At 55.4% G+C, this 16,849-nt stretch overlaps 1 protein-coding gene across 6 annotated transcripts in view; it reads right to left on the bottom strand.

The window, feature by feature from the left end:
* Positions 1-2,185: 2,185 nt before the first annotated feature.
* The window catches only part of CTNNBIP1 (catenin beta interacting protein 1), a 47,471-nt gene continuing 32,807 nt past the window's right edge, over positions 2,186-16,849 (bottom strand). For 5 of the 6 annotated variants that reach the window (XM_080801028.1, XM_080801026.1, XM_080801029.1 and 2 more), the window contains one exon: positions 3,683-4,290. In XM_080801028.1, the coding sequence (XP_080657154.1) occupies positions 4,232-4,290 (59 nt within the window). In that variant the 3' untranslated portion in view covers positions 3,683-4,231. Of the gene's footprint in view, positions 4,291-16,849 lie in introns of all 6 variants that reach the window. The other variant, XM_080801025.1, reaches the window with a different exon arrangement.

Genomic DNA, 16,849 nt, shown 5'->3' with positions numbered 1-16,849 from the left:
GACGAGGCAGTCACCTGCACAAAAGATGTTTGTGAAAACCCACCTCCCTCAAGGGCCAAGGCCAAGGAGGTGGAAACTCTCGGAGGTTCTGGGTCTGAAGTCACCCCCCGGGGCTGTGTATGTGGGGTGGGGCTCCCACAGGTGTGCAAACAGGGAGGCCACCTGGTGCACACTCTGCTCCTTCCCTGGGGACTCAGGAAGAGGCCCCGGGCAGGGCAGGGTGTGGCTCAGCTCCTGTCACCAGCTCCCTGGGCCCCCTTGCCTGGCTGGACTGGCAGGTCCCTCTGGGAAGCCATCCGTGAGAGAGCAGGTCCAATGTCGAGGAGGAAAGTGAAGGCAAACCCTGGCTGATACTCAACAAGCAGTTCACTGCCCCGACCCTTGGGGAGGCCTTTCTTTCAATTAGGACTAGCAGCCATGGTCACCCCCGAACCTCCCCACCAAATCTCCTAAACACCCAGTTATTGCCCCAGGAAAGTGAATTCCTTCATTGGACAGAGAAGTGTTTCCTAACCATGGCCTCAGGTCGGCCTGGGACTATTTCATCTTCTGGGAAAGGGGTGCGTGCCACGGGTAACAGGCAGATTGAGAGGGCAGGCGGGGCAGATGGGTAGTGATGGGGTCCCCCCCACCCCCGAGCTCCCGGCCCTGGAAGCTGGCTCCTGCCCCCACCACCGAGCCAGGTGCCATGGACGGATCGGTTTCCCTGCTACAAAGGGTCCCGTTCAAAGGCTAGAGCAGCCCAGGGTCTCCCAGCTGCCAGGCGCCTGCAGGGACAGGCAAAACCAGCCCTTCATTCCCAACCACCCTTCCCCCAGGGCTGGGAAACACCAACAAAAGGCAGGGGGCCCTGCCCCCCCCCTCAGCCCATCCCTGGCCTCCCCCAAACACAGCCTGGCCCCCAGCTGGTCTCAGTCCCCAGCAGTCCCAGTGCCACCTGTTGTCACTTCTGGCTGCATACACCTGTACCTAGGAAGGTGAAGCCAGATTACTGGCTGTCTGGGCTGAGGGACCCTCAAGGACTCGTGCTGCCCCCAGTGTCTTCCCTTGGTCTGCTGAGGTGTCCCGACTCCTCCTCCTTGGTGGCCTACTTCCCATAAGACAACCCTGCTTAGAAGAGCAGATTGGCTCCGAGGTTAACTCCCGAACCATGCAGCTCAGAACACAAATAATTTACCTAACGTGAGCCCTTGATGTGCCTTGGTGATGTCTGGCTAATACAACTGTCTTTTTTTTGGTCTGTTTCTCAAGACCCAAAAAGTCCTTCCTAGAGAGGGAAGTTACAGGGAAAAGCAGGTCAACGCAACGTAGAGATGAATGTAAGTTACCTGAAGGAGGAATGGGCTGTCTTGTGAGGTAGTGAGTCCTCCATCCTAGGGGGCATTCAAGCAAAGGTTAGATAAGCCTTTTTTAGAGCTGTTTCAGAGGGCTGCCAGGCAACCTCCAACATCTCTCCCAGCACTGAGAGTGAATGATGTGGATTGTGCCATCCGTCCTCATAGTCTATGAACCCCGCGGTGTTTAGCACCCAGTGAAACTCTCTGAAAAGGAAGTAGAAGCAGTGAGTCCACGTAAGCAGCAAAAAAAAAAAAAAAAAAAAAAACCAACCAGCCCTAAAATGGGATGATGAAGGGTGGAAATGAAAGATTCTAGAAAATGCTTCCAAAGCAAAAATTCCTAAAGGAGAAATGATTTCAGCTTCTAAACTTGAAAATACAGCTGAATACCAGCAAATCTCCCATTTCTGGGATGACGGAAGGACCGGATATCTTGTTTGGCCTTGTGTTGCAAGCAGCCCGAGACCATTGCCATCACACAGGATGCCGGGTGTCTAGGGTAGAAGTGAGCACCTCCTAGGTTGCTCAGCGTCTGCTCTGGGACAGAGGGGGGGCAAGGTCACCTCTGAAGACTACTGACCTGTCCAATCTAGGATGATATTTAGAATCTCCAGGTCCAAAAGGGGTCTCAGCCTTCTGTGGCCCTGCCAGCTGGGCTGGGGAGAACTTGGAATTCTTCCAAAGCCCGAGTTCTGCCCCAGATCGCATTAAACCAGGAAACATGGTGTTTTCAACCCTCCTTTCGGTGCCTCCTTGAGGAGAGAGGGCCCAGCTTCAGAGCCCATGTGACGTGGGGAAATCAGTGAGTGCACCCAATTCTGAGGGACATAACTCAGCTCACACACCAAGCTATTAAAAATCTTTATTGTTAATTTTTTTTCTCCAACAGATATATTTTTTGTCGAAATATGGAGCCACAGCAACACCTTCACTTCTCCCGTTCAGACAGATCACGGCCATCGCTGTTACAAGAGGCAGGCCTGTGACCTCGACCAGGGCAGCCTGGGGCAGAGAACACACCACTGGCCAGGACACGGACCCCTTATGGGAGCTACAGGTACAAAGAGAGGGCAAATGGCAACACGCCATTAATGCCTGGTGGCGGATGTCACAGCCTGGGGGGAGGGCACTGGGAAAAAGCTCCCCTTTCCCCAGGGGCTCAGCTGGGGCTGCAGGCCACGGAGCTGGGAGTGTGTTTGTGGATGCGCGCACGCGCCACGGCTCCTGCAAGAAGATGCTGTCAGGCCCCTGCTGGAGTCCCCACGGTCCTTGTTCCTTGGGGACCAACAGTCTTTCCAGGGTAACCTAACCAGGTCAGCTAACCAGGGCCAGGGGCCCGCGTGTGGAGGAGGTCAGGGCCATGGATACTGTGACACGCAAGTCCTTCTGGCAAGGCCCAGACGATGCTCAGAGCACAGCACGACCGCCCACATGGTCCCAAGGCAGCTCCTGTGATCCACGACAGCCCCAAGCCCTGAGAAGGGGGAGATTTCGCTCCAAGGGTCTTCTCCTGGCTCTGGATACCTGGGGCAAAAAAAGGGCCTCAGCCATTTACTATCTGAGGAGTGAGGGGGACCGGCCTGGGATCCGAGAACTCCGAGGGCTGGCCAGGCCCTACTGCCCAGGGGCCTGCACCTTGGGAGCCTGGCTAGCAGAGCTCAGGGCTGGGGGTTTAGAGCCAAAGGTCTCCCCGGCCTTGTGAGCCAAGCTTTGCAAGGTTCTGGGCTCCCAGGCAGAAACCTCTCCTGCACTGTGGGGTCTCAGGGCGGGGAGCAGCTCCTGCCCTTTACGGGAGGAGCCCCAGATGAGGCCTCAGAAAGTAGATCTGGAGGGAAGGGCTGAAAAGACAGCCACCCAGAGCGGTGCTCCTCTGCTGAGCACCCGCAGTCCCCAGAGGCCCAGATGGGGATGGAACACCGCCCCCCCTCCCCAACCGTGGGGAGCTGGCTGCTTGCCAACCCATGGAAGCGATGCCCGTGAATCCTGCCTGGTGGTCACCTCTAAGCTCTGGTCTGCGCCTTCAGGACGGCACAAACCTCCTCGGGGGCTCTGCTTTCCAGCTGTAGACCCTGCATGAGGCGTTGGGGGGCCCCTCGCCAGGGCAGCCAGGTGCGGTTGTTAAAGCAAATGCACTCTCCAGGTGGATCCCCCGCGGGGTGGGGGCAGCCCGTGGCAACGGGAGTCATGGATGAGCCAATGAGAAAGCAAACACACATCTCAAAAGCCAATCAAAGGCAAACACAAACAAAACTTGGGGAAGCGGCAGCAAGCTCTGTGTAATAAATACTGCAAAGCGCACTTGGTTTCTTTCTTTCTTTTCTTTTCTTTTTTTTTTTTTTTCTTTTCAAGTCAAATATAACAACCAATGTCCCGAACCCTGTTTTCAGCATTCAAAAGAGAGAAGCTGTTGCTATCAGCAGGACACCTGCAGCCAATCCAAGAAAAAAACCATTTCCCACTAGCCGCCCAATCAAATCCTTTTCCAGTTTAAGCAGCCAATCAGGCCTCTTCACATTCCTAAAAAGTGACCTAAATAAAGCACCAGATCTCGGAGAGCTTCCTGGGAAGCCATACACCGAGGCGCAAATTAAAAAAAAAAAGAAGAAGAAAAAAAAAAAAAGAAAAAAGAAATAAAAATAAAAGGTGTCTGTTGGTCAAGATTTAAAAATAAAAGGGTTTCTTTCTGCAGCCAATCAGGAGTCCGTCCCTTTAAGCCAATTGTAACTGCACCACCGGTGACCCCCTCGATGCCAGCCCTGCTGAGTGACTGTGGGGTGGGGCGGGGCGGGGGTGTAAGGGCAGGGGGAACCGGGAAGGTGATCTGCCGCCACTCAGCTGGCCGAGGTCCTCACAGATCTCCCGGCAGCCTCCAGGCTGTTCCAAGGGGTTCGCGGCTATTGCCTTCGGTCCTCCGTCTCCGACCTGGAAAACGCCATCACCACATCCTCGGCACCTGCAGACCAGGGGGAAGGAACCGTGAGACGCGGCAGCGCAAGGCGGCCGGGGCCCTCTTACAGCCTTCGTCCTGCCTAGCGCCCAGTGCTTCCAAGGCAGCCCACCTCCTGTCTGGGCCTTGCTGACAGCCTGGACGTGCAGGCAACCTGCCGTAGGTGGCAGGGGGCCGTCGGGGCGAGGCTCCGAGGCTGGCTCGGGGCCATCCACTGACAGGCTGCGTGACAAGAACCCAGGGCTGCCGGCCCTCGAGCAGGGCTCTGCTCACATCCCCTGCTCCAAGGTCACCAAAGGCAGGGGCGCCAGGAACCTCCAACTTGCTTCTCGAGGCTCGTGTCTTGATCCCTTTGGATCATTAGGACTCCTAATAGCCAGCCCTCTTTGCCCAAACCCAGCACCTGCTCAAAGGAGCACAGCCGGGCCCGTTTCCAGCCTGCAGTGGCCTGGCTCCTACCGAGATAGATAATGGCCAGAATCTTTATTATTGTTATTTTTAATCATGGATTTGAGATTCTGGTCCAGACGCTCATGAAATCACTTCCTTTGTCTTGTTTTCCGTAAGACAGGCTCTGACATGCAGCCAGAAAAGGCAAGAGGGAGGAGGGAAAGAGCCCAAAATACTGACCAGCTCAGCCTCCCAAAGCCGCGGGCGCAGAAGAGGCTGCAGGCCCCGCCCTGCTCGTGGGCCCTGGTCCTCCCTGGGGCCTGCTGCTGTCTCCCCTTTCTCTCTCTCTCCGTCTCTCTTCCTTTCTGTCTTTCTTTCTTTATATAGTATTTGTTTTTAAGAAATTATTTTTTTTATTTCTAAGTCATCTCTGCCCCCAAGGCGGGGCTCAAACTCACAACCCCAAGAACGAGTCCTGCGCTCTACCCACTGGGCCAGCCAGGCAACCCTCCCCTTTTTCTAACGGAGAGTTCTTGGTCACGCCCTGAACAAGAATCAGCGGCCTGCGGCCTTTCTGCCGTACTTCTCTTCTGCACCGCTGGAGGGATTCTCCCCAGCAGGGGAGGATGGGAAGAGCAGACCCAGGAAAGGCCACAGAAGAGGGGGCCAGTACGCTCGGCCCACGGCATGTGAAACAGAGTCTGGGAAGGGCCGCATCCTGCCCCGGCCCCAGGTGAGGTGTGGGCTGGTTTCCTCCACACCACAAGGGGGGCCTCCGCCTCCTCCTAACTGCCCTACCACACCAAGGGCTGGCGGAGGCACCCAGCAGTGGGGGCTGCAGAAGGAGGGCTCGCCCACGAGGACATAACGTCAGAGATGGCCTTCACTCTGGCCACCGGTGCACCGGGGTGCTGCCAAGGGAACCGCCCAACCCCCACTAGCAGCCCACCAGCACAACTTCCATTCCTGAAAATTCCTCAAATTATCTGACTTCTTGGGATGGGGGCTCCTTTGCTTGGGAAGCCCTACAAATCCTTCCCCTGTCTTCTTGGGAACATTCTGTTCTCACCTCGGTCCTAGGACCACGAAATATCACTGCAGGCAGAATTTTCCTAGCAACCACAGAATCCAAGATGACATCATACCCTGCATGGCAGCTGAGCCGGTCACCTACCAGATGCCGGCTCTTCCTGGGCGGGCGCCGCCTGCCCAGCTCGCTAATCAGAAGGGTCTGGCGAGGGCTGGGAAAGGGGGGTGGTTGGCCACGAGCAGGGGCAGCCCACCTGCTTCTTTCCTTGCCTGCTCCGTGGGCTCTCCCGCAGGGACCTTAGGCCTCTATACTGAGCTGCAGGCACAAAAATAGCATTGGCTGCTCTGAGCGGGAACGGTGAGCCTGCAGAGGGAACCGACCAGGGGCTGGGACTCCCCACACCGCAGCCTGCCTGGCGTGTGAACCGGGGCTACGCTCTGGGTCAAGGAAGGAAGTGACCTCCTCCAGGTCACACAGAGACTCCGAGGACTCCAGCTTAGCGAGACACCTGAAGCGGAAGATCTGCCAGAGTCCCCCCCCCCCCCCCCCCGGTGCCACAGTGCCAGCTGGTCTCCCGTTCCCGGCAGGGCTGGGGAAACCGGGAGCTTTCATTTTTAGAGCCTCCCACTCTGCTGCCGGAGCCGGGCTCGGAAAGGGCCCACAGAGCTGCTGCCCATCCTCGGCCCTGCTCCGTTCCCAAGGGACTTGCCTTTTCCAGCCCTCGCCAAGAGGGGACAGGCCCTTCCAGGGCCTGGTCTGACCCGTCCTTATCATCAGCTGGCCCGCACTTGTCATTCCAGCAGGGCCTGACCGGGAACCGTGCAGGCCTCTGGGCAAGGATGTTGCTTCTCTCTCTCCTCTTCTCCGCGCAGTTTGGGCCGGCAGCCTAACGGGGAGGGGGCGCTGCTCAGGGAGCTGTTGTAACCGAGCTCTAGCAGGCTGGTCCCCACGGTCCCTCCTTCTCCTTTAAAGTCCAGTATGTGGCAGCTCCCTTGGGTGCTGTCCCTGCTGGCCATCACAAGGCTCAGAACAGGAAGGCCCAGCCCACTGCCTCTAGGCCGTCAGCTAGTTTCCTGGCCCATTTTACAGATGACGCTGCGTCCATCCCATTGTTAGCTCTGCTGGCACCGTCTGGACTCGGGCTCCAGGCTGCCATTCATCCCTTCCCACCTGAGGCAGGTGCCCGCGGGAGGAGAACCTGAGCAGCCTCTCTTGTTCAACACTGTCTGACCCGCTGAAACATAAAGACAGGCATTGCGAGAAAACACACACACACGCACACGCACACGCACACGCACACGCATGTCTCTTACGAATACAGATATTCATAACACCTGTGATATGCAAAAATACTCAAGAAAGTACTAGCAAATGATACAGCAACAAACAAACAGGATTCCATACTCTGAACAAGTGAGATTTATCCCAGAAATGCAAGGGTGTTTTAACACCTGAAAATCAACTAACGTAACACAGACTAACGATAGGAAAAAAGGGAGAAAAACCATGCAACTGTCTGAACAGGGAGAGAAAACACATCTGACAAAATTTAACACCCCTTCATGGAAACACGCTCAACACACTAGTAACAGACGCGAGCTTCCTCAGTCTGATGACGGGCATTTACTAAAAGCCCACAGCTGTTATCATACTTAATGGTGAAAGACTAGAAGCTCTCCCCGTTCGAGATTAGGAAGAAAAGGATGTCCTCTCCTGCCATTTCTGTTCAACGTTGTGTTGAAAGTTCAATTCAGGGTAGTTAGGCAAGAAAAAGAAGTAAAAGCCATCCAAATTAGAAAGGGGAAGAAGTAAACTCAATTTGCAGACGATATGGATGTTGTACATAGAAAATCCTAAGGGATCCACTAAAAAACTATTAGAATAAATAAAGTTGCAGGATACTAGATCAATATACAAATACCATTTGTATATTTCTATACATTAGTGATGATGAATAATCTGCAAATGAAATTAAGAAAACAATTTCATTTACGATAGCATCAAAAATAATAAAACACCTAGGAACGAATTTAACAAATGGAGTATGGAATTTGTACTCGGAAAAGTGCAAAACGTCACTGTTCAAAAACATCACTGAAAGAAATTCGACACTGAAAGAAATTCTGCGCTCTTCACAGAAATTGACAAGCTGCTCCTAAAATTTGTAGGGAAGTGCAAAGGATCCAGAACAGGCAAAATCCTCTTGAGAAGGACCCATACTTTTGGATTTTGCTACAGCAAACAAGACATGGTGAGACTGGCGTAAGGAGAGACGTGTAGGCAGTGGAACAGAACAAAGAGTTCAGAAAGAAACCGTCCCGCTTAGGTCAGTTACGTTTTGACAAAGGTATCAAGACAATAGGGTGGGAAAGAAGTGAACAGACGGTTCTGGGACAACCGGATCGTCACACGTCAAGGATGAAGCCGGCCCCTTACCTAGCACCGTTTACAGAAATTCACTCAAAAGGCACCAACGAGGGGCGCCTGGGTGGCTCAGTGGGTTAAGCCGCTGCCTTCGGCTCAGGTCATGATCTCAGGGTCCTGGGATCGAGTCCCGCATCGGGCTCTCTGCTCAGCAGGGAGCCTGCTTCCCTCTCTCTCTCTCTGCCTGCCTCTGTCTACTGTGATCTCTCTCTGTCAAATAAATAAATAAATAAATCTTTAAAAAAAAAAAAATTAAAAAAAAAAAAAAGGCACCAACGACCCATATGTAAGTGCTAAGATTATAAAGCTCTTACCAGAAAACACGGGAGTAAACCTTCATGACTAGGAAATGATTTCTCAGGCATGACACCCTAAGCATAAGCAATAAAGGAAAAAATAAACTGGGCTTTCTTGAGTTTAGAAACATTTATGCTTCAAAGGTTACTACCAAAAAAGTGAAAAGGTGGGGGGCATGGCTGGCTCAGTCCGAGGAGCATGTGACTCTTGATCTCAGGGTGCTGAGTCCGAGCCCCACGTTGGTTTTAGAAATTACTTAAATAAATAAACCTAAAAAAAAGGCCTTAAAAATAAAATTAAAACAAATTACAACAAGAAGACTTACTATTAAAAAAAAGTGGAAAGGCAGGGCACCGCCTGGGTGGCTCAGTGGGTTAAAGCCTCTGCCTTCAGCTCGGGTCATGATCTCAGGGTCCTGAGATCGAGCCCCACATTGGGCTCTCTGCTCAGCGGGGGACCTGCTTCCTCCCCCCCTCCGCCTGCCTCTCTGCCTACTTGTGATCTCTCTCTCTCTGTTAAATAAATAAAATCTTAAAAAAAAAAAAAGTTTCTAAAAAAAAAAAAGTGGAAAGGCAACCAACAGACTGGGAGAAAATATTTGCAAGTCATATGTCTGGTCAGGGACCAGTACCTAGAATACATAAATAACACAGCTCCATAATACTAAAAAGGCAACTCAATTTTTAAAACGGGCAAAGAACTTGAATAGAGATTTCTCCAAAGATGTAAGAATGGTCAGCAAGACAGAGGAAAGATGCTCTAGATCATTAGTCACTATGGAAATGCAAATCAAAGCTACAATGAGACACCACTTCACACCCACTAGCATGGCTGGAATCAAAAAGCGACAATGACAGGAGTTAGGGAGGAGGAGGAGAGGCTGGAACCCTCATACATCGCTGGGGGAATGCCAAATGGTGCGGCTCCCAAGCCCACTCTACCCTCAGCCTTCCCCACCTCGGTGACAGGACTGCCATCCTCTACCCGCTCAAAAACCCCAGGTGGGGAGTAACTGCTTGATTCCCCAGCCCCACCCCCGTCCTGTGTGCACATGCACCCCCGTGTGCACGCACACACATACGCTCTGCGTACAGCACATCAGCAAATCTTACTGGCTCTACTTCTTTTATTTTTTTAAAAGATTTTATTTATTTGAGAGAGAGAGACAGAGAGAGAGAGAGCAGGGTGCGGAAGAGGGGGCAGGAGAGAGAATTCCAAGCAGGCTCCATCCCCAGCATGGAGCCTACACAGGGCTCGATCTCACAACCCCCAGACCACAACCCCAGCCAAAATTAAGAGCCAGACGCTCGACAGACTGAGCTACCCAGATGCCCCTCTTATTTTTTTTGAAATGTTTTTGTCTTCATTTGGTTTAGTTACTGCTACACAAACATGGGGCTCATACAACCCTGAGATTAAGTCATGTGCTCTTCCAACTGAGGCAGCCAGGTGCCTGACGTTGGCTCTACTTTTTACTAATTAATTAATTAACTAATCTATAAGAGAAAGAGCATGAGTGAGAGCACAAGCAGGGGTGGGGGAGGTGGGAGGGGTAAAGGAAGAGGGAGAGAGAATCTTAAGCAGACTCCGTGCTCAGCAGAGCCCAACACGGGGCTCAATCTCATGACCCCAAGGTCACAACCTGAGCTGAAATCAAGAATTGGACGCTCAACCACTGCAGACTGAACCAGCCCGGCGCCCCGGCCCTACTCTTCAACTAGATCCTGAATACACCACTATTTCCCCACCACCACCCAGTCCAGGCTACCACCATCCCTCGCTAGCTTCCTGTACCCCTTTTCTGGATCTCCCCACTCTGGCCCCTGATTGTCCATTGTCCACACAGCCGTCAAAAAGAAGTTCTTAAAGACATAAGTCAGACCCTGCCACTTCTTTGCTCAAAACTCTCCAAAGGTTTCTTAATGTAAGATTTCTCCTCGCACTCAAAGCAAACTGAACTCCACGCCTGACCTGCAAGACCCAACATGCTCTGGCCTCTGGGGGCCTCTTCAGCTCCTTTTATACACACCCCCTCCTCACTCCACTCCAGCCCCATGGGCCTCCTGGGCTCTCTGTCCTTCAGGCACAAGTAACTTGGTACCTCAGGACCTTTGCACTTGCTGTTTCCTTTGCCTCAGTGCTCTTCCCCAAGTTCGTGTCACAGCTCTTGCACTTCATGCCAGTGTCTGGGGAAAATCAGTTCCTCAGGCCCTCCCTGACCACAGCTTCTTAAAACAGTGCCCTGTGCCAGTCCCTCGGGGGGCTGTAACCTGCTTCAGCATGACCTATGGAGTTATATATTGTTGAGACCTGATTTCCCATTAGAAAACACATTCCACAAACCGGGGACTTTATCCTGTTCACTCACAAATTCGCAGCACCTGGAGAGTTCCTGGGACCCAGGATGAACCCTCACTTTATGCATGAGGAGTCTGACGCTCAGATTGGCGAAGCAACTTGGTGAGTCAGTGGCCCAGGGAGGAAGTCCGTGCCTCCGTGCCTTCCCCTCTCCCACACACCGTCATTCCTCCTCAGGGGAAGCCAATAACTGACCTGCTCTGGTCTCCCAGAGCACTGTGGCGGCCCAGGCTTCCCAACAGAGACTGGAGCCATCCCTCTGGCCCTATCAGAATGGAACCAAGACCCAGGATTTAAAAACCACCACCAAAAGAGCTCTGGGAGAGTTGGAGAGAATTCAGCATGGAACCCACAGCACCATCCCGGGAGGACAGCAGAGCCCAGGCCCCTGCCTCCTACCCCCAACGTGCTGCCTGGCCTAGAGCTCTGCCAGATGTCTCCCTAGTCCCCTGGTTCACCTGCTATGGAAACGGGGCCCAGGTGCGGGTGAGAACACAGCTCTCCGAACCAGGCAGGGCACCGTCCCACGCCCCACGCCAGCTCTGCCCCTTTAACAGTGTGCGGTCAAGTGACTGGGCAGAGAGAAATGACAACTATGCCGGAGCTTAGAAAAGAGAAGCTGGCCCCCCGCCGGGGGCGGGAGACAGACAATGGGCTCACTGGTCTGTTTGCAAGCTCAGGATGAATTCGGAGCAGCAGAATCGAAAGCTCAGAACAGGCTCCACCCACCAGCACCAGCACCAGCACCAGCACCACCTGCAGCCGTGTCCCGGCTTACGGAGGGCACCTGCACTGGCCCTCAAGAAGCACGCCTCCCTACGGGGGCCGGGGGCCGGGGGCACGGGGCCGCATGGTATGGAGAACACCCCAGGGGCACACACATAACCAGTAGTGTCTGGACAATTCCCCTTGCTATTTGAGGCTCTAACATAAACTCTTCCAAAGGTCTTTTCATCAATATGTAAGCACCTCAATATGCTTCCTGAATTGCTAGAACACTCTCCTGGCAGCCGTCTGCTTCCAGCAGGCTCGGTGATCACGATGACAAAGAACAGCAAAGAGGAGCACGGAGGTAGACGCAGCCCCAAGGCTGACGTGGAGAGGGTGCACGTGGCCTATGGCACAATCCCGGCTGGAGAGATCCTAGCAGAGCCCCTCACCCTTTCCCAGGAAAGGAGAAGCTTAAAATGCAGCGACCCTGGAGTGCAAGCTTCTGGGCAGCTGAGCACTGCTCGGGACCCCACCCACCCTCTCCAGGAGAGACCCCGCCAGAGAGAGGCAGGCACAGGGCAGGGGGGAGAGGGACAAGGCCTCCCAGGCTGCTCTGATGCTCTGATCTCACAGTTTGTGCCCACATTCCACTGAAGCGCCCGGATGCAGGGGCACCGACGGAGCCCGAGAGCTCTTCCAGCTCTGGATGCTGCAAAGGCCGCTCAGAACCGGCACTCAAAGGTGGCCGGGGAGGGAGACCGCTCTCGGGGCAGCCCCTGCCTCGAAATCAACACATGGTACGGAAAGCCTGGTCCAGCTCCCAAAGGCGGCCGGCCCCTGGGCCTCACGGTCCAGGCTGCAGCCCTGCACAGACGTCACCGGAATAAAGAGGGACTCCCAGGAACGGCATCGGGGGTGTCCCCATCACCCAACCTGGAGCCATGAGCTCCTGCAGGCCCCGCCTCCCACAAGCGCGGGGCGGAGGCTCTGAAACCCCTGTGGCCCTCCTGGGCCACAGCTTCCTGGCACTACTCCGGAATCCGGGGTTCCAGGATCAGGGAGCTCCCGACCTCCGACGGGGCCTCACATCTTCCTTGTGAGAGTGAGCAACTAGGGTCTGGAAAACTCTAGAAATGGAACCCGGAACCTCAGAGGCTTCAAATTCCCGTGGCTGCTGGGCGCCGGAGATGACAAAGGACGCTGGCTTCCAAGAAGGGCTTCCAGACGGTCCCGGGCCTCTGACCTGTCAAGCCCCGGCCATCCTCCCCACGCACAGCCCACACCCACTGCAGCTAGAGAGGAAACGTGGCCACAAGCTCCAAAGTGCCCGGGGCAACTCCTGCCTCCCCGCTCTGCCCCTCCTCTGATTTCCGGTGGCAGTCCTTCCCCCTGAGCCCCAGGAGCTGGCTGCGGATACGAACTAGGGTCTGCTACCCAGCTCCCCAGGATGGCAGTGGCTCAGCTACAGGCTCCGGGGAGATGAGCCGGGCAGCAAGGCTTCTGGAAAAACAGGTCCCAGACCCTCCTCCAAGGCGGGAAGTTTCCATGGGGATGGGGCTCCAGCACCACCCTGGGCTAGGCCTCCTCCCAGACAAACCCGCTGGGCGGCAGATGCTGTTTTTAGCAGCCCGTGGGGTTCTATACCTCTCTGAGCTGGTGCCCAAGGTTCCCAGGGGATGGCTTTTACCTAGAGACAGCACGATGCTGGTTGCCATGGGGACAGTGGCCACAGATCCAAGGTCCCCGCAGCCAAACCAGGCTCCAGGCTGACAACCACATCACCAGGCACTGAGGCCGTCCAAAGGTGAGCACATGGCACCAGACGTGGGGTGGGCTCCTAGCAGATGCGCTAGGCCTCCTGACCAGCCAGTGAGGGCCTCCCTCGGTGGGAGGGCTTAGGCTCCCTCGGTGGACCCTGGCACCCCAGCACCTGGGCAACATGCGTGCACACCCGCCTCCGTTTTCTCATCTGTGAAATGCGACGGATCCCACCTAGCCTGCCCACCTGACGGGCGGGGAAGACATCAGCAGCAAAAAGCATCATAAACGGCTTCGGCGGGGGTGGGGGTGTCACAACTTGGAGTTCTAGTACACCTGCTCTGCTCTAGTCCCAGGCAAGCTCCCTCAAACCCACCTCATGCCCTCCCACCCTCCCATACCCCATACCCAACACACACACTCCCTACCTCTGGGCTTGTTTTCCCAAATGAGGTACTTGTTTTCCTCAAATTCTTTGGTTCCCCCCCCCACCAAAAAAAATGTAAGCTCTCCTAGATCAGAGAGCTTGGCTGAATGCAGAAGGGACAGAATTCGGGAGGAGTGGGTGGGAGTGGTCAGGAATGACCAGGTCTTCATCTAAAACACTGGTATATTCTCAAATTCAAGAGGGCATCAGAATCACCCCTGGGAGAGGGGGGCTATCTCAAATGCAGATTCCCAGGCTCGCCTGGCTGGCATTCTGATTCAGTAGAGCCGGGGGGAGGGCAGGAGTCTGCATTTTTAACAAATTATCCCTGGTGATTCAGGGGTGCTGGTCTGTGGCCCGTACACTGAGAACTCAATGCTACAGACTGGCCCTTGACCCCCACCCCCAGCTCTGAGCTGATGTCCCTTGCCCACCAGCATTCTGAAAGGGACCTCTGTCCTCCCACTTCCATTTCCTCACTGATCCCAGGCCCTCGGCAATCTGGCTCCCAGCCAGGGCTCCGCAGACACTGTTTTAGTAAAGTCACCACTGACCCTTTCATGACAAGCCCGGGGGGACCCTGATAATGACCCTGCTGCCCCTCCCCTCCTTCCAGAGCTGTACTATGTCCCCCGCTGCCTTCAGCGCTGTGCTCACTGGGCTCTGTCCTCCCCTCACTCTGCCTGCTCTCCCTGTGCGACCTTCCCAGGACTCCCCGCCTCCCCCGGCCCACGCTCCTGCACCTGAGCTCTGATCTGGCTCCCGCCCTGCCAGACACCCCAGCAGCTCCCCTTCCTGCCTCTCCGCTGCTCAGACCAGGTGCCTCTCGCCCTGGGCCCTGAGTCTCCAGTCCTACCCCCACCTGGTCGCCCTGCCTGCAGGTCCTGGTCCTGAATGTCCAGCCTCTGAAAAAGAGCATCACTTCACACGTGGGTGTCCCTGCGACCTTCCAGGTCACCCCGTGACCTGCCTTACCCTTTGTCCTGCGACCTCTCCCCAGCGCTCACCCTAAGTGGATGACAATCTGACCTAGCCATCCCTCCCCTTCGGATCTGTGGGGACCCCTTGCCGTCCTCAGGATGGACTCTGTCCGGAGCCCACGTGCCTTTCCCGCCAGCCACCACCCACCTGGCCACCACATCAGTCTTTTAAGGGGACACAAAGAGACCCAACACTCACGCTGGGCAGGCTCCAGAGGCTTCCTCCAATTCTCCCCTCTGCCACACACGTTCCCACACACCCATCAGGACTTCGGCAAACAGCACCTTTCCTCTGTGGCTTTCTGGGTGGACTTCCTTTCCCTCAGGATGAGTCACGCTGCGATCTGCACATTTGTGCATGTGTCCACCCTGCAAGACCGGCGGCTCGAGGGTGGAACTGTCACCTGGCACCGCCCTCGGCACACGGATGGATGGGCCAAAGAGAGCGACACTGTCCCAACCGCGCTGGACTGAGCGGACCCCTGACACCCCGCTCCAAGACAGAGGTCTGCCTTTGGTGGCGTGTTGGGAAGTCAATGCAGTGTTGCCCGAGGGGCCGTGAGACCTCTGAGGCCCTGTTCTGGTTCTGTGCACTAGAACCCACTAGGCTGGGTAAGGAAGGGTCAAAGCAGCCCTTCCCAGGCCAGGACCAGAGGCCACACGGGGCAACGGGCCCTGCATTTCAGCACGCCCCTGACCTGGACTTGGCATGCCTTTTTCTTACTGTGACCTGGGTTATCACATACCCAATCCTTCTGATTGACTTTTCAGTCTGATTCAATGTATATGTGATCTTTTGGGTTCAATTTTATTATTACTAGGTTACAGGTAATTCTCATCTAAGTGTTGATTAAAGTTAAAAAAAAAAAAATCTTCTCGTCCCATGGACTGGAATTCTCTCGAGTCCTGACTGCCGTCTCAGCCCAGAGCCTGTCATCGCCAGGAGACTCTGGAAGAAGCCTGGGAGCCCCACCTGGGAGAAGAGAGGATGCAGAACCCCCAGCAGACGGTCCCCGCTCGTACAGGACTCGACTCCCGGAGGCCCAGTCTGCACAAGGATTCAGATAAACTCCAGCTCTGTGTCCGAAGCTGGACTAGGGGCTGCACGTGTCACTGGGAACACAGCACAGATCTGGGTCCCAAAGGGCTCCTGACAATGTGACAGCAGCTACACTGCTGAGGAGGGGCGAGAGGAGGGGCCCCGGCTGAGGCCGGAAGGAGCCAGAGAGGGCTGCGTGGAGGAAGTGCGAGAGCAGAAGCTGGAGGGCGTGGGAGACGGCTCCGGGAAGAAGGCTGGCTGGGGAACAGGGCCCCTGGTGCCAGCATCTCGCCGGGGGCTCCGAGAGGGCCGCGAAGGGGGGAATGAGTAGAGGAGGGCAGCCCCTTGGTCAGCCGTGGAGCCTGCGTGGTGGTGGACCGTCCCCTGGTGTCACAGGCTTCCCCCGGGTGTGCCTGGGACCGCAACTATTTTAACAAGGTTCCCAGTGCAACCCTGAGACCAAATGACCTATTTTAGGCTCCCTGGCAGCGTACCCTGAGCAGCAGCTTTGGCTTCCAGGGGGGGAAGCCAGAAGAGCCCTGGGACAGCCCAGCTGGCTCCAGGCTGGGGACGTTCCCTGGAAAGTCTCTTGGAGAAAGAGCGTGATCAGACCGAGGCTGGAACAGACCTGAGCCGCCAGCGTGCCAGCACTGTGGCTCCTGGGGCCAAGAAGGGGAGCGGTGGCAGGCCAGGGGAGGTCCTGGGAGGCCCCGGGGCAGGGCAGGGACAGAAGCCTCCTTCACAAAAGGGGCCACGTCTAGACTAGAGCCCGGGACACCTAAACGAGAGCCTATCCACGGCGCCGCACGAGGACGAGAGTTCTGCGAGCACCTTGTCCTGGGGAGGCTCAGCAGAGTGCCAGTAGGGGCTGGGTCCGGCCCTCGCTGGGCTCGCCATCCTCTAGCGAGAGAGTGCAGAGAACCAGCACATTCCAAGGCACCTCGGGCGGAGGGCCCAGGGTTAAAAGGCAGCAAAAAACGCCAAACGATTTCTGCATCTTAATTAATATATTAATTGCCTAAATCACCCGTTCCTCAGATAAAACTCAGTACTGCTTAAAAACGCACATGAACTTAAAGCCACTCCTAGAATTCATCTTAAAATAAATGAAGACGAAGAGCTACGAGCGAGGATGGACGCTGGGTGCTGGC

This window comes from Martes martes (assembly GCF_963455335.1).
Source record: "Martes martes genome assembly, chromosome: 4".
Lineage (NCBI taxonomy): Eukaryota > Metazoa > Chordata > Mammalia > Carnivora > Mustelidae > Martes > Martes martes.
Note: the sequence above shows the minus strand (reverse complement) of the source record. Positions and strands in the feature narration are given on the sequence as shown.